We start from the raw sequence: 23,044 nt of genomic DNA, 5'->3' as shown, positions 1-23,044 counted from the left end.
TGTTAACCATCCTGCCTCCCTGACCCCTTTTGAGTTCCCTTATGACGAAAGAACAAACTAACTGTTTCCATCCCTGCTGGGGAAGGAAGAGAGAGATATCATTGTTGTTCTGACACTTGGGAAGTACTCACATACAATGCAATGAGTATTAATACAAGATTCTAGGCAGGCAGATTAGGACATTCTTCAAAAATTGTTTCACTGTAAGAGAGTGATATGCCAGCCCAGCTCTTATCAGGTGCACAAGAGCTGTTAGATGGGCTGAAGGATGAAGCATGTAATTCATATGTTAAACTTTCACTGCAAGCATTGAGAGCTTCCCTCCTTCCATTCATTCAGTGATCCAACTTATTTCTTAAAATTTCATGCAATGAAGAAGGCTTGCATGCTTGTGCTAGCTTGTGACACCCTAAAAAACAAAACTGCAAAGCCTTTTCTGACATGCCAGCCTGTGAGAGCACTGACATGTGAGAAAGTGTTCAGTCTATAGATGCTCTTTCTGAGTTTCTATGCAGATTTCACTCACTCTCTTTGAGAATTTAAACAGATAATGTCTGGCAGTTCAAGCCAAGCATCCAGCCCTTTTTTGCCTTTTTTTTGTTGTTGTTGTGCGCGTGGGTAAGGATGATCACTTGAAGTCTTTGTTTACTATTTTTATCAATTAGCAGACAAACTTGGGAGCTATAGTTAGAACTAAAGAAGTTCAATGGATCTGTGTTGAGATCTCTAAGCCTGCATATCAGGTCAGAAGTAGAGGAAAATGAACTGGTATATTTGTAATCCAGATACTGCACAATGGAGGTAGTGTTTAAAATATGACAACGAAACCACAAAATGCATCAGTTTTCATTTTTGTACATGCAGACAAAATTAAAAAAAAAATTTAAGCAGAAAATTTGCTAGCATCTGTAAGGCAAATAAAGGCTTCCAACAAGGAGTTTTTCTTCCTGGTTATTTTTTACGAAACCCTTATCAGTAGTCCTGCCAGCCAGTCAACCAGTTCCCAAACATCCCTCCAAAAAATCCACCACAAACAGGAATTTAAAAAAATATATATTATATATATATATATATATATATATATATATATATTATATATATATATATATATACTACCAGGTAGAAAATACTATGCAAATTTGAAGAATACACAATAAATGGTGTGAGGTTTTAAAAAAACGTTCTGTTTATGGCACGACTGTCAAGGGATTCTGGTGTCTTGTTTTTTTATATAAAGCTGACAGTATTATTTTTAACTAAAATTTCAAATATGAATCTTAAACAAAGTCAAATGGGGACTTTAGATGAAAAAGCAACAACAGAATTTTTTTGGGGTTTGACTTGTGTGTTTTCAAAGGCTCTACATTTTCCTAATTTATATTAGACTCGACTATGAGAAATTCACAGGACCTGACCCCATACATTTTATAGAGAATTTATTCATTTGCTCCTTTTGACAATATTCTCCCATAGAGAACACAAAACCTATATTATTTTGGTAAGAACTGCCACTTTTTGGCTGAAGATAATGCTAGAAGATCATGTTGTTTTGCTTTCTTTCATGCACATGTTCTTTCCTTACATGGAGGGGGGCAGAAGAGGATCCTGCAGTATCATCTCCTTTTACAGCTCCTTACGTCTATAAGATATCAGATATATTTGTAGACTCTGTCCTTCACCTTCTCTTCTCTGTATTAGATCTCACAGAAAATTGTCAAGTAACATTTCAAGCTATTTATCAGTTTTGTCCTTTGCATAAACATGATGGTTACAGGCGAATTGTGCACACTCATTTCACTGATGAAAAACAAGTTACTGTATTGATCATCACTAGGTGACCCTGCTAAACACTTCTGTTACGTCCAGAGGAATATTCCTCTATGAATAAAAAAAAATGAGATTTATTTCAAGCAATCCTTAGTAATAGTAAGAGAGCATCAAAGCTGACTAATCTAAATAGCATCTATCAACTATCTTTCCTCTTACTGACTCACAAAAATAAGAGCCTCCAGGCTGTTCTAAACCCTGTTCTAAAGCTGTTACTTTGCCAATATTTTCCTTACTCTGCTAGCCGGCCCCCAGTACTATTGAGTCTGAATCTGTTTTATCTTGGTGTTCACAGGAACTGAGCAAGAGGGCTTATGCCAATCTGTCTTTTCCTGATCTCTCTTTCCAGGCAGTCTGGCCAAGCAACACAGAAGAGATGGCACCATCTCTTCATGTTTGTGCCCACACAGCCAGGACAATCAGTTAGCTTTAGCATCTACTTTAGCTTTCAGAGCTTTGCTGGCATTGCTGTAAGTGAATTGCTCTAGCTAGTTTATACACCTATCATGTGTGATGCCTGAAGTTTAAAACTGTGCTCATTTACTAAACTGACAGTCATGTAAATGGCTTCCAAAGAGACCAAAAAAAAAAAAAAAAAAAACAAAAAAAGAAAGACAAAAAAAAAAAAAGAAAAAATTTAGGAAACTGCACAGTTATTTTGATGTTCCATTTTTGTTCACAGTTTGCAAATAAAAGCCTAGACTGGTTGCTACTATTGCTACTATAAAAGCAAACAGACTGTTGAGTAAATATTTTGTGTTTTCCACTTCTTTTTTATCAGTGCATATTATTGATTGCTAAGTAGCATCGGTTCTGTGGGCACAAATATTACCTACTGGTGAAGCAGTTAGTCTTGATGGCATTATCTTTTTTTTCCCCCCTCTTTCCTATTTTTTTTCTCTCCACTTAAGCAGCTTTTCTCCTCCAAAGATCACCAGATAGCAATCCACTCATAAGCAGTCAAAAGATGCCCTAGATAAAAGATTTGGGTTATGATTCACAATGTGTGCAGTGAATATACTATTCAGGACATTCTTCACTGAGACCATTGCATTGCATATTCATTTTGCAATGCAGGTATATGATGAATATGACAATTATCAGAATCATAGTGAATAAGGTTTCTTATGTGCCCATCATTCAAAACAAAAAAAAAAAAAATCTACAAAAAACTAACATCAAAGTTGGAAAATTTAGAATTGTGAGAATATTGGTTGGTTGGGTGCTCTCCAGAAAGGCTCAAAAATGATGCAGACAAGTTCAATATTTTTTGCTAAACTTCACTAGTAAAACCATGGCAAAGTATTATCAGCAATCTTTCCAAGGCCAGAGAAGAGAGTTAGACCAGAACATGGCACTGAGGAGGTCTAAGTCTAGGTCTGAAAGCAAGTTGGGAAAGAAAGAGTCCTGCTTAACAAAGGAAAGACAACCAGCATGGCTTGCACGAAAACAGCAGCAACCAAGAGGGACTCACACAAGCCAGACATATTTTTAACAGCTGAATTGTCAAATAGGTGAGAAGAGAACAAATGAATCTTCTGGTCATGGCCATATTGGCTCCAGTGGCTCCAAGGTCCACTCAGCTCTAACATGGTCTGTGGTGGAGCACAGCACCTTACAGGTACTGCTTCAGTCTCCGTGGGCCTAACTACTGACAGCAGCAGTAAGCAGGTCATTATCTATTATTGTTTCACTCCCATGTACAAATGGGTGGAGAAGAAATGTAATGGTGACCTTTCAGGCAGGCTCTCTGAGTAAGGGGTAATCTAAGTTTGCATTCCATCACATAACTTATTAAAATAAAGTACAAGACTCATGATTATTAAAGTGTTTATTGAGTCTGCATTAGAACTGCAGGAATTACTTATGTAAGAAATAGAAGTCCTGTAGATGTAGACTATAAAGTACCAATTGGATAAGAGAATATATGTATCTTTAAATTAAAGATTGCAACTAAAATTTTGGACTTTCTTTTTTGTTACAGAAGCAAAATAATACCTCTGCTCTGTAAATAAATTGTTATAAATTGAGAATCAGTCAAAGGGATTCCATAAATCACTTTAGGATGACATGCTATAGCAATAACCAAAAACAAAGGGAATGTCACAGAGACAGAAAAGTCACTACAGTCTTTTTCTTAACTCACAAGCAGAATTTTAACAAGGAGATTGTACAATTCATCAGTACCTCTTTCCTAGACTATAGACAGCTGATCAGGTCTGTGGTAATACTTTTTAAGGCTTTGTTATTATTAACTACTATTACTACTGTAATACAATTACAGTGTGATATGAAAGTACAATGTTTTCAAAACATAATAACAAGAATCTAAAACATGTTGATGAAGATGTACTAGTGTGCCTTCAACATTTAATTACTGACACGTCATTAAAAAATGCCAACCATCCTAAATGGGGTTAGGTAATGGCATAGATTGATGGCTAAAAGTGCAACCTCAAACCCAAGAATTTTCAAACCAGACTAATCATGAAGTTAATGATTTCCCCAAATTTTCCTTGAGAAGTTGTGGGAATTCCATTTGAGAAAGAAGTAATGCCAAAAAACATCTATACACTACAAATTTATGTATACCAAACTAAACATTACCAGTCATTACACACAAGGTTATGTGTAGTGGTGATAGTAACAACAATATTTAAGAAGAATGATTCTAAAATGGGAACTTAGAGATGGACCATGACAGGTATAAAACTTTACGTGAAATTTGGTACTTGATTTTAGAAGAGAAGCCCATCCAAACTCAGATCAATCAAGGCCAAATAATGAAAAGTGAAAATATTAAGATGGTTTTTTTATGTATTTTTGATGCTTTTATATCATTATATCTCATTAGCTGTATTCCAGTAGAATAAGATTTACATAAAAAGCTTTGCAGTGTTTTTTTTGATTATGTGAGTTCCTTCAGATCCCCTGCAGCAGCATTAAAATTTAACCATTTCTAGTTACTAATCTAAAGAGAAGTTGGCCTAATTATTATTGGTAATTGATTATAATTAACATAGCATAGTAAATATGACACTGGCACTGATGCTGGCTCCTTACTCAAAAGAGTTACTAAAAAACTAAAAATAATGCATGAATGATAGATGGGATTTTCTAAGACATTTGTTCTGTTTTATTGTTTTTGTGTTGTGAATCACTTCCCTTAAAATATGCAAGATGTCTAATAGAAGAACAGCTTTACAGGCAAAAATATGGCAGGACTGGGGAGAGAGTTGTAATGCACTCTATAAGATGTGGTGCATGTTCCTCTCAGTATGTGGAACAACTTGGGGATGCAACATGATGGAGGAGAGAGGAGGGCACCAAAGGAGAGATGAAGCAAGAGAACTTGCAAAAACTGAACATTAACTGAAGGCACTATTTGGAGTTACTTCAAAGCAAGTCTATGAGACTCTGCAGACATCACCATCTGTCACATACATCTAAAGATCTGAACTCTCAAGGGGCTACTTCTGCAAGACATGAACATCTTCACAGAAGAGATTAGAGATACATCATGAACCATCTCATCCTGACTATTTATCATGATAAACCTGCCAAGTGCATTAAATTTGCATAAAAGGATGTGGTCACCTTTAATAAGCCACCTATTTCTTGATTTCTCAGTGACAAAAACTGAATTGAAACGCATTTGGTAGGAGTGCTGCAACTAATCATTGAGCAGGCAATCTTTCACAGAGCTGCCACACCATGATCCAGCTCCAAGATTTTGTAAATGTGCTTTTCCATTCATAGCCTGAGTTTAAGCTGCTAGGTATTACAACATAGTGCATCTCTCTAAATGAATGAGAAATGCCAATTTAAACTTGTAAAACAATAAATCTCTCTTACAATGTCACTTATAGGGGAAAACCCACAGCACTGGTATTCTGAATGATAATAATCAGTGGGATCATCTGTATTCACTGCAGTTCCCGTATCAGCAATGCAGATTCTGGGTGAAACTTCAACAAATTTCATTTTTCTTTAAGTTTTTCTGCTGATGTATCTAACATTTTTATGTGTACTTGTGAAAAGACCCAAAGGGAAATCCTAAAGGGTATTCAAATCTGTGCAACCTAGTTAACTTTTGTTAATAAATAATAGATTAGCTTTCCATGACTTACTGCTTCAGTATAGTTTGTGAGATACCTCCTAAGCAAGTTTTAAATGTAGCTCATCAAGACAATACAACTAAACTAACTATGTCACCTTTGCTACAGGTTACTATCCAGTCTTGAAATTTCATGTCAGGTCACAAGAAATTTCAAAATGTCCTTTTAAAGGCACTGTGTGCTAAACTAGGAAACCCTTTTGCTTTTATTGTTCCCTTTAGGTGAGTAATGTCTAAAAAAATGGTATTTAAACATTTGCGTGTTCATGGTCACTCAGACTAATATATTTGTTGGAAAGTCACTTCTGAAATCCTATCTCTTCCTAAGGCTGACACTATTTACTGCATCATTCTCCCGTTTCCATGAATCCAAAAGTAAAGGATGGAAAATTCTGGTAAAACTCACTAAGGGAAGCTTACCTTGAATGCACCTGTTCTCTGAAAAAATGCATCCTTTTTCCTTCCTCTTCCCCAAACTCACATGGTTTCCAGTCAATTCTTTCCAGATGCTATTTTCAGAGTCTTCAGTGAGATCAGCAAGCCACAGACAAAATCCCAAATATATTTTACAGGAGTGTTTCTGCAAGATGGGGGAGGCTTGGTCTCAGCTGAGGGATCGCTACCTGGTACTGCACTTCCCTTTCCACCAGCCACTATAGATAGGATTTACAATCTTCCTCCAAACTGCCTGTGATGTTCCAGGTTTGTTAGCCCAGATTACAAGATCTCCTCCCTCTGGTGACTGGTCCTGGTGAGAATGGGATAGAGTAACTCACTGGTGCCTACCTGGAGCCCCACCTGCAGCCCTGCTGGCAGTGCAGGGCGCTCCGGCCATGCTGCAGCCTGCCCTCTGCCAGCACCTCAGCAGCGAGAGCAGCCCAAGCCATTCTGCAGCTCAGCAATCAGAGGCACTGGCTGCAGGAGGAGCAAGGCACAGAGGTGTGTTAGAAAGCATCAGCAGTCTGCAGGCCCAGCTGTTTCAGCCCCAACACAACAGTGGCGTCGTTCAGGAGAGGCTGCCTTCGAGGTGCAGGGCTGTCCTGTGGAAAACCTGACTGCATTTCCCACTCAGGCCTTTCCTTAACTGATCTCTGGAAAAGCCAGTAGCTGACCTGCCTGTTGTACATAGGTCAGTCTTTAACCATGTATTTACAATCTGCTAGCTATTACGGTGACAGAGCAGCTCAGAGGCTGCCACCCCCCCATCCTGCACCCCCAGGACCCCAGAGGAATGCAGATTTAGCAGAGTTTGTGGAAACAGCCTGAGCCCCTGGCCTTAGAGCCTCCTTCCCAGAGCAAGGGCAAGCTAATAACCAAACACACTGTCCTTTTGTGAGGGCACAGGCAGGGGTGTATTTGATAGCAACAAAACTTCATGCCATCACCTACCACTGAAGATGCAGCAAGGTTGCACACCAAATGCATAGCATACAGAAGGGAGATAAATGCAAGGGTGAAGCGTTTTTTGCAAGAACCCTTGAGAAAATTAAAGAGTTATCTTTGGGAAGAACTTTTCTGCCACCACAATAAATAGACAAACCTAAGTTCACCACAGTCATCGCCTTCCTCTGCAATTCCATGGTGGGGTCCCAGCTTTCCAGCCCAAATCACTTCTCCTTGCAACTGTTTGTGTTGTGAGAGCTTTCTTTAATGGATTCATGCTCAAAGTGTAAAAGCCAAGCAGCCATGCACACTTCAATATTTAAAAGCATAAATAAAAATCTTAATAGATCCCAGATGTTTCATTTCCTCCAGCCCTTGTCAGTGATTGAGTTGGTGCTGATGTAGATGATTTTTTAAGATCAGTGGTCAGTTTGATGCTGAAAAAGCTTTAGATGTCTGGGAATTTCAAATGCAATTCCTAGAAATAAATAAATCATTAAGTACCACTGTGAATGCAAGTGGCTGTTATTTTGTAAACTTCTTTTGCGGCCTGAAATGCACCCACAGGTTTTAAATACAACCGAGTGTGAAACAGACAGTAACATTTTGTCAAGATATATAAAACCTTGTAGATATGTAATTATTCAATCTCATTTTCTCAGCAAAAGAGCTTAAAGGTTCATACAAATAGCAACCTAAGGAATCCATACTTTATATGGTGCTGGTGATATTGAAGCGAATGAAGAACCTGCTATTTATTTCAGCAGAGTTCAGGTTTGCTAGCTGCATCCATTTTTCACTTATTAAACCAGCAAGTTACCATTTACCATACCAAGCAAATACAGCACCATACAGAAAGCATGTCTACAAAAACAAGCTGCTGAGCCCAGTAACTCAGGTCACACTGCCACACACAAGTTTGCAAGTGCAGGAAGCAGCTCAGTTCTCTCTCTCTTACTTTTACTGGGAGAAGTCCTTAGTCTCCCAAATGAAAACAAATGGGGGTGGGGGGTGTAGAGGGGAGGCTGAAGCTTGTATTTAGCTTGTACAGACCCATGATGTGTGCACTTGACGTCATAAAAATGCTGTAAGTCTGCCAGGTCAGCAGCCACAAACCCCAAATGCTGCCAGTTGCAGGCTGAGCAGACACTAAAAGGCTGTGAATTTTATTTTATCATCCTTCCCCTTCCTAGTAAAGCAGCAGAAGCTAGCAGGTCATGGAGAAAAAACACTGGAAAATATTAACTATGCATATCTAGGATTTGGTTTTGATCAGCATTAGAATAACCCCAATGACAAATCTTACAAAATTTGTTTTTATTTATAATAATACAGCGAACAATGTGGGCTTTGTAGTCCACTTTCAAAGCGGTGATAAGCTCAACTTCATTCAGCCTCCCAGATCTACCTACTATTCTGCTAATTTATGAGCCACACATTTCTCTCCAGATAAATTTCTGATTGAGAAAAACTTCACTAGTTTCTGTTCTTTGTTTTGCCACACAATACTCCTTAATAATGACTGCTGCTTGTTCTTAACCATGCTTTCTATTATACCTTTTGCATTTTGTGAAATTTTAAGTGCAAACATGATACAAGTCCCTCAACATGCAGTTTTATTGCAGAGCAAACTATGGACAACACTGAAAAGCTGAATATTTCCAGTCCTTTTGGTAAATCCTTGGTTCCACAAAACCAAGTTTTTGCTGTTCCAGTTTTTGCACCTTGTTCTAACACCTTCATATATAGGACCAAATGCTCATTTCATTGACTTAAAGAAGAAATCTTTGCATGGGATGAGGAGCTGCAGTTACAAGACCAAACTGAAGCAAACTTAGGAAGCTTCTGACAGAGAAAAAGATTTTTGTTTTCCTTTTTTTCCCCTTTTTTTCCCTTTTTTTATCACAACAGCACTGCTGGCCTACAAATTATGTTATTTGCAATTGTGCATCTGTGTGCCATCAATCTCCAAGGAAGGGAAAGACTGCTGGGCTGAGCTCTCAATTTATGTTTCTCAGTTGACTCTTATAATCACACAGACTGTTCTCAACCTTAGTGCAGTTATTCTGGTAACAAAATTTGCACACCAGGTGGGTTTATCCAAGTTCCCATGGTCCTAATAGTTTCATATATTAGTAATAATAATCTTGAAAATTATATAGGTAATTGTGTTTCTAAAAAGCCACCTTCAGCAAAATTGGGGGAGTTCTTTCCTCTCAACAGGAAAAATATTTTAAGAAAGTAGTTAGTGTATGCCTATAAAAATGGCAAGAATAAATGCAATTAAAAATTTCACCCATTTTTGATGTCTTTAAATGTGGCATTAAACAAAGCTAAGGGATTCACAATTCTGGTGATAAAAGGTGTCAAAATAGCATGGTCACAGAGCAGGACCCACCGACAAGGATGCCTTGGCCCTGCAGCACTGCAATCTGGGTAAGGCATTAATATTCACACTCCAGGCTGTGATTAGAAAGAAGGCTGGAGCTCTGTGCAAGGGTGGGCCTAACCCAGCAGAGGTGCAGCAAACTGCTTCACTGCCCTACTGAAATTCAGAATTCAGTCCATCTAATTGATACTGCAGAAGGCAATAGCTTAATGAAACAGAGCAGAGATTACTCAAGTAGTTTTATCAATCTATGCTCTCCTGCTCCTTACCAATGTATAACCCCACACAGGACTTCACTTTTTTCAAGCAGTCCTAGGAACGATTTAAGTTTCTATAATATGGTAACCATTAAGATATTTCTATTAGATCACCATTCAGAAATGTATCAAGGCTGACTTCATTTGTATAACACTAAAAATGCATTGGTTTTGCTTAAGGTAGCCCAGTTCCTTTCAAAATGATATTTTAAACAGCATGTTTTCCTCAGACCCAGAATAAAATACTTCCAAGTACCTCATTTATTTGTGAGCAAATACAGGTAATGTCTGTTAAAAAGCAGAATCCATTAGACTCTGGGTAGTTTTGGTACTGTAAGTAGTCTCCAAAAGGCAACAGATGTGGGGACGGGGGAGGGGGAAGTTGATTTTGTCTTTTTAATATTCAAAGTGGGTCTGTTCTCACTGGCTAATTAAATCAGTAGAGTGCAAACAATAAAAGAAAAAATAAGTGTTGCCTTTCTTCCCTAGAACAACCTCCCTGATTCATTTCTATATATTTCAAGAACTTAATTTATTACCAGACTTTACAATATTGTCTCCCCAAATCATGAAATAAGATACATATTCCACAGCACCAGTTCCCATCAAAAATAATATGCCTGTCCAGCAGAATTTCAGATAAGATGTTTTTTCCACTATTAAGAAAATGTGGAATTAGAACGGGCTTCTTTGACTGACATGAAGCTACTGAAGAATCACATTTAAAAAGCAAAAGATTTATTAACAGTATCAGATGTACAAATCAACCAGCAGAATGCTGGCTTAAATATGTTTGTGGTTCCTTGGCAAAACCAATAGATTTGCACGGGTGTGCTGAATTACTTGAGAAGTAACAAAATGTGTTAATAACATTAAACAGTCATCTTCCAAGAACTTAGATTATTATGATACCTTCTAGTCAGACAATTCTTTCTAGTGCATAAATACACATAATAGCAATTAAAATGTTTTATTTATGACATCAAAGTGACAATGGTATATATAGATCTGGATTTGAAAGTATTTTAAATACTACTACCAACTTTTAGCCTTTAGTTAGTTACAATACACAGCACAATAATAAAAACATGCTGCAGATACAGACCAGAACTCTACTGTTCTAGCATTGTACAAGAAGAGAGAAGGTGGTTCCAGCCCCAAGAACCTTATAGTAAAGGTGCACATTATGCAGACAAGGTAATATAAGCATCAGTAACCACTTAATTTTACAAGCATAAAGGTCAGCAAAGGATCAATATATCTCTGCATGAAATAAGGCAGATTACACACCCTGAGTCCTGGGCTGCTATCTTTCCCCACACCATCAAGTTAAATGAAAGTTTGGGCATGTTTGTCTATGTATTATGCTTAAGTGACAGCCCTGTGAACACACCTGAAGATAAGGGACAAAAGAGGGATGCAGACCCTTTGCATCATAAACCTTATTCAGCAATAAGGTGGTCTTGGCAACAGAAGGCAACTATTTCAGCCCAGTTGTTGCCTAGTTTTTGAAAACATCAGAGCCAAGGAAATTATTATGGGACATAATGCATGAGCTTACAGGCAACTCCTCTCAGATGCTCAGGACTATGGTGGAAGAAATCATGGACATGCTCATTTGAAGATGTAACAAGTGACAATCAAGACACCAGTACAGTACCCTGAGGTCCTGAGCATTTATAGATGCAGGGTTCTTTCTAAGCTCCATGCACTATTGGCCAAATTTTAAGTTTAATGGTAATTTCTCAGCAAAATACAACTTCAGTGTAGTTAATGAACTATCCACAGCTGAAGTGTCGATCTATTTAACCCCAGATTCGTGGCTGTACGGTGTTCCATGCTCATTGCCAAATGCTAACTGTAACTGAGCTGAAGCTGCTGTTTAGCTACCGTTTAAAACATACTCAGTGTCAAAAAGTACTCTTCACCCTTCAAGCATTCTTTTGGTTCACCAAATTAGTGGTCTCAAACAAATAAAATATTTACTCTGTATTGCATCCAAAACCAGTGTTTCTTTTTGTAATCTGACTGATGAGCAAACACCAAAGCCATGGAGATAATACCAGCATGTCAGACTTAGCAAAATGATGCCTCAGCTTTTGCCACTTAAGCAGTAAAATACATGCTATAAAGACACAAACAGAAATGAGCCCACTAACACCTAATTTAACTGTATCTTGAAAACACAGTGTAGTAACCCAGCAAAGAGATTTCCATTGGTATTTGTGTGAAAGGACATTTGTCAATACCCATTAACCTCCGGTTTTTACCTGTTAGTTTTCTAAAGGATGCTTGTGTTGCTTCACAAGCCACAAGGTGTCACAGTGGCTCAAGTGGTAGGATTCTTGTCAGTCTGGACACGCAGGTTGTGGCTTCAGGTTACATACCAGCGCTAACACCGCTCCCTACCAGGCAGTCACTGCATATTTAGAAGTGCAGCCCTTTGGATGCAACTATCAGTCAAGGTGCAACTCGGTTGCCTAAGGATGTTTTTTATACGGGCATTAAATAATCTTACAGCACCGCCAGTCAAGAGAAGTACTTGGTGCGCTGGCATCTTGGCCAATCTTTTCACTTGGCATTATTAACCCTGCTAGTGTTAGGAAGTACTGAAAAGAGTTGAGCTAATCATTCATATCAAATAAAAAAAATCTATGAATACTTTGTTCTACCACGAGTTTCTAGGAATTAGTAACAATTTATTTGAATGCACTAATTATTCAAATTTATGACATATTTCTGCTTGTCCTTCATAACAAGCAATGTGGTCTAAGCATGTAATGTTCTGGTAAGACTATATATTGTAGTTGGTCATATATTGTGTGTTACTGCTTTGCATCTTTGACTGGATGAGCACAGATGGAGCTAGAGCTTAAAATGCCAGGAAGCTTAGAAAATTTTTACCATTTTCTAATGCAACTGCACACTAAGCAGCATTCCGTTCCATGAAAAAATTATGCACATACATCATATTTACTGACTTGTAATTTTCCCATTGCAACCAGCCATTGTTATTAATTTGCTTTACATTCATACACCAGTCAGTCCTCACTGCAAAGCAATCAGAGATTCATCTCTGGTGTATTTAATTTCTAAATATCATGGTTCTATCTGGGAGGTAAGCTCAAAACAGGAAACACTGCCTCTCAGCTTAGCCTGTATAAAATAAGCAAATTCTTTCAGTAATGGTTAATAAATTGAAATTTGCATTCTGCAATTATTTGTAAGACTAAAACTCCACTGATCAAACATTCACAGAGAAGCATAAAGAGCATGAACACAGCCAAAGCAAATTCACTGCTAAACTCCAGTGAATTGTCACGGAAATTTTTCATGTAGTATTTGTTGCACTCAGGTAATGAACATTTACCCAGTGTGTTGGCTTTTCATGTCCCATTATTCATGCCAACACATTCATTAAAATGGGCCTATGCTATTTAACATAATCAGCAGTGTGCCTAGGTGTGGCCTTCAAAGAGTTATTACCACAGTTTACAGGCATGCTGTTCATAAATACAAGCAGAACCCCAGTCACTGCAAAATGCCAAGCTTCCCAAAAAACATATGGTAATTTTTGCTGTGTAAAATGGATAGATGCACTATATAATGCATAATTGCATCACATTATATCTGAACTTCTAATTGCTTGAAATGATACTTCAAATCACATCATCAACATTATTACCTAATTACCCTAAGGGTTAACTGATATTCCAGTGATTAAGTCTAGGTAGAAGCAATAGAGCTATTGTATTGCCTTCATCCACTAAAGCAAAAGGTATGATTGCAACTGCACACCTCAAATCCATCAGAGATTCTGTGAAATTCTGTGAAATTGAGATTCTGTGAATGTTTTCAACATCTTGGTATGGAAAAAAAAGGTGGCGAAATTAGTGCCAAAATAAAGGAGGTCCCTCTTGCAACACACTGAATAAGAATTATGTTCATTTGCTCTAAAGGAACTATTATATACCAGTTCTTTTCCTTTCACGTCACTGTGATGCAAGATAGAGTAACATGGTAACATTTTTGGTACTTAAACCAGCTACAAGAGCTATGGAAGATGGTGAGTGGCATTAATCTCAAAAGGCAAGTTACTATTAGAGTGTGGGGGAGTAAAACACAGTTGTAGGTCTTCTCCAATGCCAAATGACCCATGCATGAGACTTTTGTAAACTACAGGAACAAAACATAGCAGGCTAGGTGTGAGGTATTTCATCTCCCCTTTTTCCACTTATTAGGAGTCGTCCTGGTTGCAAACCTAGAGGCAAAGCTGGTGTCACACCTGCTTTGCCCACCTCACCCTGGAGCATGTCTAGTCCACAGAAGATGGCTAGAAATGCTGGTGCTGCTGACTGTCTTCCTAAGGGATGATGTATGCTGAAGGTGCTTCAGCATGAGAAGAAAAAAAATGAAGGAGTTTATTTACTTTCCTGTTTTCTGAGCATTTTTCTCTCTTCATGTAATTATTGTATTTAAAGATTTAGAATGCTTCATTTTTGTATAATGTAGTCATTAATATCTCAGAAATCTATTTGTAACCTGCTCTAGGACAGATGGCAGCTATTTGTCCGATAAAATCTGCTAATGGCTGAGGCAAAACTACACAACTGGAACAAAAATCACAATAACGTACATAAAATACTTCAAATGCACAAAGTGCTCAAAGTCATAATTTTCTCACTTTACTACTTTAGAAAATAACCTAATAAAAATGTAGCTAGGAAAAACCCAAATGTTTGAAAGTCCAAAAGGAAAGTCAAAATAGTCCACTGCACATGTAATGTAAGACTGCACATATTAATACTCAAATATTGTCAGTTGTTTTTTCCAGGTATTTAGTTTTTCAAGAATAAGCAAAATGGATCTATGATTCAATCTATATTTGGTCTGCTTTAATCAGAGTGTTCCAAATATGATGACTTTTTTACACACATGATGTTTCTTTATACTTTGAATGCAACAGATAAGGTGGTTCAGCCAGGCAATTCTTTTTGGATGTTATAGTCTGCAGTTGGGTAAAATGCATGGGATCTAGACAGATATTGAATCTGCTTAATGTGAGTAATCTGATGTAAAAACTATACTGAGATTAGGTTTCTCCCTCCCCCTTTTAATACACATACGAGTGATGCTCCTGCTCAGCTAACTAGGCTTGGCAAGCTTAGAACCAGGGAAGATGGATATCAACAGGTACTGCAGACCATGTATGACAGATTTACAGCAACATTCCAGTTCATTAGGTGCTCCAAAGGATGCAAACTATTTGGTTTGCAGCTGACCCAGCAGTAGATTTAAGGACATTTAGAAACATACATAAAGCTGTGGGCTTTACTGCATCAGTTCTGAGTTTGCCATTCTGCTCTGGATAAGCACCTGAATGTGAATATTGACAAGAGAAAGACCTTAGGGAGAAGTTCTAGTGTGATACTTTTATTTTGGCTCTAGTTGAACCCAAAAGCACTACAACCCAAACCATTCTGTGAGTCTCTGATTCAAGTCTGTACGCTCAGGATGGGCACAGACCCTAGCCAGAAGCTTCAACATGGGCATGCCTCCTTGACAATTGTGCAGAACCATCAAGGTGATGCCAAGATGACCTGAGTCTGGCAGAGAGGACAGCCTGTGGCTGTAAAATTTATGGCCTTTGCAAAGACTCTTCAGGACTAGCAACTCTTGAATCCTGAAGAGGTGATAGGTTAAGAAACACACTGAGTTCTACTTCATGTCTAGTTCTGAAAAGGTCTCGTTTTTCCAGAGCAGTCGGTTTTTCATTAACCTTTTAAGGCATGCAAGTACTGGAGCTCTTTCCAGAGGTATCAGATAGTCCCAAACTGAGGTTCAAGTTCTGCAGATGCTCTAGCTGATTCCCTGTTAGCTCAGAAGTACCAAGTGGATGGTACTAGATTCAGCCTAGATCAATAATTTACAGGTTTTAGTAGGGCATGGCTGTCAACCACAATGTGACAGAAACAGCATTCTACCATAAATTGCCTTCTCTCTGAAATTCTGACAGTAACCAAACACAGAAAGAATGTACCAGGGAAAAGAAAGGTGCAGGCTTAGAGGAGAAGAATTTAGCCAGGGGCTTGGTGATGTTTCTTTCACTACTAATTTTGTGTAATAAATAGGACCATTGAGAATTGGCCAATAGGTCCTGCCCTACCACAGCCTTTTTTGGAGAATAATCATCAGCCTCTTTGGGGCAACCTTGTTCACAATCACAACTGAAGGCATCAAGTAGCCCAGCAACAACTTCTGGAAAAGAGTACCTGGCAAATGTGGGGATCTATCCTGACCTGTTTACACAGCACAGTGCAGGGAAGAAGACTCTTCTTGTGGAGGAAACAACTGAACAAAGAACCAGCATGGCTGAAATGTGTGTTTATAGTAGATATGCAACTTCTGGCACAGAGATGCAAAAAAAAAAACCATTTGAAGTAAGAAGTCCAGCTAAAAAATACTGCAGAGAGTTCAGCAATCTTATCCCTTTTTAAACAAAGAAAATGCATATACAAAACCCAAATTATTTTCTTTTTTATCTGATCTTGCAATCTTACTGCAGGCGAAACTCCAGCTTAAATAATAGCACAGGACTGGCTCCTTGTTATGATCTCTATTTTGTTCTCTCTCACTAACCAACAGCTTCTATTTTGAGACTGGATCTGCATAGTAAATCTTGTTTACATCAGGGAAAGACGAAGTTTGGGGGTTTTTCTAAGTGGATTTATGGCTTAACGAGTAAAGAAAAAAAAAAGAAGAGTTGAAAAGGTTTCTTGATAGAAAATGATCTAGTAAGGATCAGAACGATTGCAGACAAGACCCATTCTTACACTTTTGCAGTGACTCTTTCTCCACCCTCACCAGCCCCTACCCCCAAATGCAGCATGTTTGCAGTTTCCCTTCTATTACATGACTTTTTTGGGGGGGAGGGTGGATGGGAGCAGCAAGATATCCCTGATCGTAAGCTAAGGATCAACATGTAAAGGAAGTGGAGTCTTTTTTTTCTCCCCTGGCCTCATAAGAATTGTTAGTTTGCAACAATTTTAATTGAAAGCAGCTGCAACTGAATTTTTTTTAACGGACAGAAAACATGTATGAAATAAAAGAAAATCAGTAAAAAGAGGCTTGAATCCATTCTGAAGTCAGCGTCTGCCTAAGGCATTCAAGGGTTTTCTTTTAACACTGACCTTTTAGTTTCAGCAAAGCATAGTTCATAAGTACTCTCAAAATGCTTTACTCATGTTCCTAGCATTGCTAAGTATTAGTATATTTGTGGGTGAACGAATATTTCCTCAAAATTACTTTAAAACAGAAGTGTATATGTTTTCCCCTCAATAAACAAACTCATTGGACAAACTCAGACTTATGTACACAGTATGAGATCTGTTTGCCATACTAAGTTGCTAGGCGAACAAATGTGATGTCACAACATAGATTTTTATGACTAATCTATTAAAAATGCATCAGGAAGAAGAAGATTATTTCATCAGATAGCAATGTGAGAAAGAAAAATAAGAGACTTTCATTAAACTGCAGAAAATTTGTTTTGCTTTGATTTGCATTAAATATTTGGTTGCGTATGAATGTCTGTATAAGCTTCCAGTTCATTTAGCAGCTTTTAAATAATCATAACACCCTCCTTTATTTTCTTTTTAATTTTCTTTATATATTTTCCATCATGAAATCTTTGTTAAATTCACCATACAGTTTACTAGGAGTTTAATATCATTTGATTAAGCTGATTGTCTTTAAAATAAATATTCTACTAATCAAGGTCTCTAGTCACCCTTAAAAACACTGCTCTCTTAGCCAGAGGGAAAGCTGTGTGTTGCATCCAATGGTGATGTAAAGCATAATCTCTTGTAGTGACAGAGAGAGATACAGGTGAATTTAATGTATTGTGATACACAAAAGTTCTAACAATACAGGGGACTAAATAAACAAGTGAAAGGCTTGATACATTTCTTTGATTACTGACAATAAAGCAACGCCTCAAACTTTAAACTGTCAGCAACTTTAAGCAATCTATTCACAGCACTCTGTAATGTTACTGAATAATTATATACAAGATATAATCACCTTTTTTCTTTTAAGTGTAAGCAATTTCAAATGATTAAAAATTAGAACAGAAAGGATTTACAACATCAAAGAGGAAAAGAGGTGCCTTTTAAACATCAAGTTTTATGAAAAACAGAGACATTTACTTATGTTGTGTATTGCTACCTAGAACTTCAGAAAGTGCTGATTATGCCACAACAGGATTCCTTTCTTGAAATGTTAAACTAACACAGATATAAAAAAATTAAGATAAACCAAGTATGAGTGAATGGGAATGAAATCCTGAAAACCACACACAGAGCAAAGAAACAGCTGCATTTTGTTTAACCAGAAGTTAATCAACTATGAGAGAAGTAAGCAAGATTTATCTTTAGATCTGCCAGAGATTATTAAACATTTAAATATTCATTTTACTTCTTTAAATAGGGATTGTTGATGTATTACAAAATGGCACTGGATGCTCCCAAAGTATTATTAAGAAAGCATGTATTAATTTAGAAAAAAGTATTACCACATTAGATTTCTTTGAACAACTTTTAAGGAAGGTTCAGTTTTCCTGTAGACTGTTTAGTAACTCAGACTCCCTAATTTACTTTAGATCACATAAGAATTAGCTAGGTGGTGGACTTTTGCCAGTACTTACATCATAAAACCACCCCCTGCCTGGGTGTGATTGGAATTCTTCGCCTAAGACTGACCCTGAATTTAAAAAGGCAGTTGTAGGTTCTGTCTGAGGAGCCCGTAAAGTTATAAGAAGTTTGGAGAGCAAAAGTTTGCATGTCTAGCACAGGCTAAAGCTGCTAATTCTTTATTTTCATGACTTCCATGTCTTCCTGAAGAAAACAGGAACAACAAAGATAGCTATGCTGCATCTAAATGACCTTTCTTTATCACTCTGTACTTTGTCTGCTTAATACACCGAGCACATCCTTCACACTCACTGTTATTCCCTTCCACCCAGTGCTGATAGAAACTGGAGTGGAAGCAGTGGATTTCTCAGGAAGGGTCCCCAAGCCCTAAGCCCTTTTGAGAACACTTCTACCTCCCCCAGCCATTGACCCTGCTGCTGGGAGAGCAGGATTAGGAATGGCCTGTGGTGGATTCCCCAATGGTGCTTCTACCAGCTCATTGCCTTTTTTTGTTTGTTTGTTTTTAATATTAATTTCTCACCTACCTGCAAACTTTGGAGAACTACAGTGGGAAGGGAGAGGAGAAAACAGATAGACATGACATACAGATGCTCCTTCCATAGGCTCTCCATCCATCCTCTGTACAACTTTATTAAATTAGGTATGTTTTGCTCTGCCTTGGAACTTCCACCTCTGCAAGGGACAGTAGAGAATCTGGCTCTACAGGGTTATTAAGAACATTTTTATGTTTTTTGAAACCAGAAAAATCCCAAAGGCTTTCCATGGAAATATTTGGGATAAAGGCAGTAGTTTCCCATTTTTTTTTAATGCATTCTCATTTGCCACTGTCCCTCTGCACAAGTTGGGTCCATGTGGAATCTGCCAGCTTGCTACCCCCAGTCTTTTGGAGGGTTTCTTTGTAATTCCTTTCGCCTTAAGCTGCTTTGCCTGCGCTCACCTACCCCCTGGGGCTCACAGAGCACAAGCAGCCTCCTTCAGAGACCAGTGCCTACATTATTCCAAAGACTGCCTGAAGAGAAACGTTCATGCAGAAAGCCTCTATCACCCAGAGCATAAGCACATTCCTTCCATGACATACCAGGCTCTGGATTCAAAAAATTTAGAGTTAGTTATACATGCTCCAGAAGCCTTCACCTACCAATCCCAAACATGCTTGGAAGTGCATAAAATTACTGTGAAACTTCCACTTTCTGACCTGCCCAAGAAGCCAGAATTATTCTTTACAGACTGTCCACACCTAATCACTTTAGTGTCCCAGGAAATTAGTTTAATATTTTTTGTGTGTTTATTATGGAGATGTTTTTATTGGAAGATAAATGAGATTAACTGAAGTTAGCTAAAAAACACATTTCAATGAACAACAATGCTTACAGCACAGAGCTCATAAACTGAAAAAACAGAGAACCAGAATGCAAACACGGAACAATCACAAAGCAAAAGAATTTTTATTCTGACCAAATAAAAGAAATGCTAGAGCATAAGGCCTTCATTAACTAAATACTGACTGTCCAAGTAAAATGCTGGTGAAACCTAGCAAGGCACTCCTAGAAAGAAAGAGTGGGTTATTGCTTTTTGCCCACAACAATCCATCTGAATTCGTGCAGCAAAAATTGGAATTAAAGGTGCTGAAGTTTAATTCAGCACACCTCAGCAATGAAGGAGGGGAAAGTTGTTTCACAAGTCCCTCAAAAACTTTTCTAGTGTAACATCCATAAAGGAGCTACAATCAGGAACTGGTCAAGTATTAAAAGTTCTACTAAAATAATATATAAAAAGGCTAAGTTAGCACTGACAGCTTTTAGAGCAAGTTGTATATAAAACTCTGAAGAAATTACTCAGTGATACATATTTGCTCTTCTCACTTGAAAAAGTCTATAAATTATTACATGAATATGTACAGGAATGTAAGGAACAGAGTTGCAAGACAGTAACAAACGAGCAGTAGCAAACAAACCCCCATTCTAAATGGCAGCAACCCTCTGCAGCCAACAACTTAGGGCAAAACCGACAAACACTTGCCATGATTTTGGGAGCAAAGAGCTGCTTGGAGTTTTTAGCCAGCACCAAGTGTATCACCTATTGCTCCCCAGCAACGTTTCAAGCCTGGCAGTGGTAACAGTGATAGAAAAGCAGTTACCCCGTGGCGGTACCCAATCAGAAAGCAGGTCACATCTCGTTAACTGTATCATATACATTAAACGTCACAGATTCTCCATGGCTTAGCTGACAATTCAGGCATGTGTGTCTTATTTTATGATAACCTCATGTTATCTTAAAGAATCACAATACAACAAACAGACCAACCTGAGATCCTTCCCCACTGTGTGTCACAAACCTGACAGATACTTGGCACTACATAAAGCCGTTTACTATAAAAGATTCATACTTTTAAAAAGTCTTTTCAGGGCACCACTAATAGACTACTATGAAAAATTGCAGCAACAAGAATGTTTGCTGCACAAACACAGACACATGGACAGAAATGCAGCCTGATTCACTTTCACTTCATTAGACTTGAAAAGTGAGTGTGCTTTACTTAACCACGTAAATAACAAGATGCAGCCCCCAGTATTTCTTTTTCTTTTTTTTGTTTTAATGACAAAAGCATTTCCCCCTCCCATTCAGTACGTTCTTTGCAGTGGCAGATTTGGATTTCGAAGCCAGGGTATATAAACCACTAACACATTTTACAAAGCATAACCAACAGTGAATGTAGTTTACATTACTGGGTACTTTTGACAGCTATATGATAAAGTAGTGAACTGACCATCTCTCTTGCTAAAAGCAACAGCATTCTAAATGTAAACACAAATTTCTCTTGTCGGTTGTCCCAAACATGTGTTCTTTAAGAGTAGCCTAGGAATAAGTTTTTAAAACTCCGCTCCTCTTTTCAGTTATCATCCATTTTTCATTTTAATGAGTTCACAGAACAAAACCAAAATGTTCGTCTCTCCCCCCTAAACCTGCAACATTCCAGAATTAATTTAGTGCAAAAGCCGAAGCAAGACTTTGCAATATTATAGCTGAAAATGCCAGCAGGACGGATCCTTAACAAACAACACACTAAGGCAAAGAAATTTCCTGAGACCAGCGTTATAATCAATCCTGAAGTGCTGTACTGTAATTTCATGATTTCAGCCTAAGCTGGTATCTCCTCAAAGAGTTGCTCTGCGTGGAAACATAATGAGGGATTACCCAATTAAACTACTAAATTAATTATGGTTCATGCCTGCATATACTGTACTGTCTAGTGGGACGCTTCAGCTGGAATTCGGGCTGAAACCAACCACGGTCCATGCACAGGAAAACAAGGCTGGGGGACTTACCTCCGTCCGCGACTGCAGCCTCTTGTTCATTTCATATATTCGGTACTCTGGTTGCACCATGTATGGTGTGTGTCTCCTATAAAATGGGCCAAAAGGAGAAGAATAGAAAGGGTCATGTGGTGTGCTGGACATCTTGCCTGCTTGCAGAGATTCAAGCTACACAGAGTATCATCAACATCCATACAGAGCACATGGGCTGTGTGTTCTTCACAGTACAAAGTAGCGGCGCGCACACACACACACACATCCAGGCTGCACGCACTGGCTGGGGACTGCTGTGGGAGCCCGCTCCGGCGGAGACGGGCGGGGGGGTGGGGGGAGCGGGAGCGCACAGGCTCCAGACACGGAGAGGGAGGCTGGATAGCTTCAGGCACCGCCGCTCGGTTTTAAAGCAGCAGTTTCTGGAGGGGTCATTTCCTGTCCGCGCTGCCGACTAGTTCAGAAATGCCATCCCCCCCTCCCCGCCTGGCAGAGGTGCGGGTTGGGGTTCGCTGTCCCCCCGCAGGCCCCCGCCGGAGCCGCGGCGGGCTCGTTAGCATATAGGTGGTTTAAAAGCTGCCTGAGCCAATCACCCCGCGGGTAATGTCAGAAATGTGATTACTACAAAATGCATAAACACAGGCCACGGCCAGCCCGCCGCGGGCAGCCGCCGCTTCCCCCGCGCCCGACGGCTCCCGCAGCGCCCGCTGCCCGCCCGGGGCGGCCGCTCCGCGCTGCCCGGGCCGGGGGGCCGCACCCGGAGCACGCCACGGAGGGCGGCCGGCACAAAGAAATAGCCCCGCACGCTGCACTTCACACAATGGAGAGCACTCGGATGCCAGCCGCGGAAACCTCCCAGAAAATGGGAAAGCACAAAGGGGCGGGTGGCAGAGCGGGACCCCCGGACAAGCAGCGGCAGTGCCCTTCGGCGGGGGTCAGCCCGACACAAATGGGTCATTCTAGACGCCGCTGTCCGGCGTGAAGGCGTCGGCAGCTAGGTGGGAGACTGCTCCCAGTTTTTGGGATCGTTGCTGGGCATAAATCCAGTAGCGGTT

At 39.1% G+C, this 23,044-nt stretch overlaps 1 protein-coding gene across 12 annotated transcripts in view; it reads right to left on the bottom strand.

The window, feature by feature from the left end:
• LDB2 (LIM domain binding 2) overlaps nucleotides 1-22,630 on the bottom strand; it is a 213,532-nt gene extending 190,902 nt beyond the window's left edge. For 5 of the 12 annotated variants that reach the window (XM_018925171.3, XM_009099677.4, XM_050973486.1 and 2 more), the window contains exon 1: nucleotides 22,011-22,316. In XM_018925171.3, the coding sequence (XP_018780716.1) occupies nucleotides 22,011-22,142 (132 nt within the window). In that variant the 5' untranslated portion in view covers nucleotides 22,143-22,316. Of the gene's footprint in view, nucleotides 1-22,010; nucleotides 22,324-22,611 lie in introns of those variants that run through there. The other 7 variants (XM_009099660.4, XM_009099669.4, XM_018925207.3 and 4 more) reach the window with 4 other exon arrangements.
• Nucleotides 22,631-23,044: the final 414 nt, after the last annotated feature.

The sequence above is a fragment of the Serinus canaria genome, chromosome 4, assembly GCF_022539315.1.
Source record: "Serinus canaria isolate serCan28SL12 chromosome 4, serCan2020, whole genome shotgun sequence".
Lineage (NCBI taxonomy): Eukaryota > Metazoa > Chordata > Aves > Passeriformes > Fringillidae > Serinus > Serinus canaria.
Note: the sequence above shows the minus strand (reverse complement) of the source record. Positions and strands in the feature narration are given on the sequence as shown.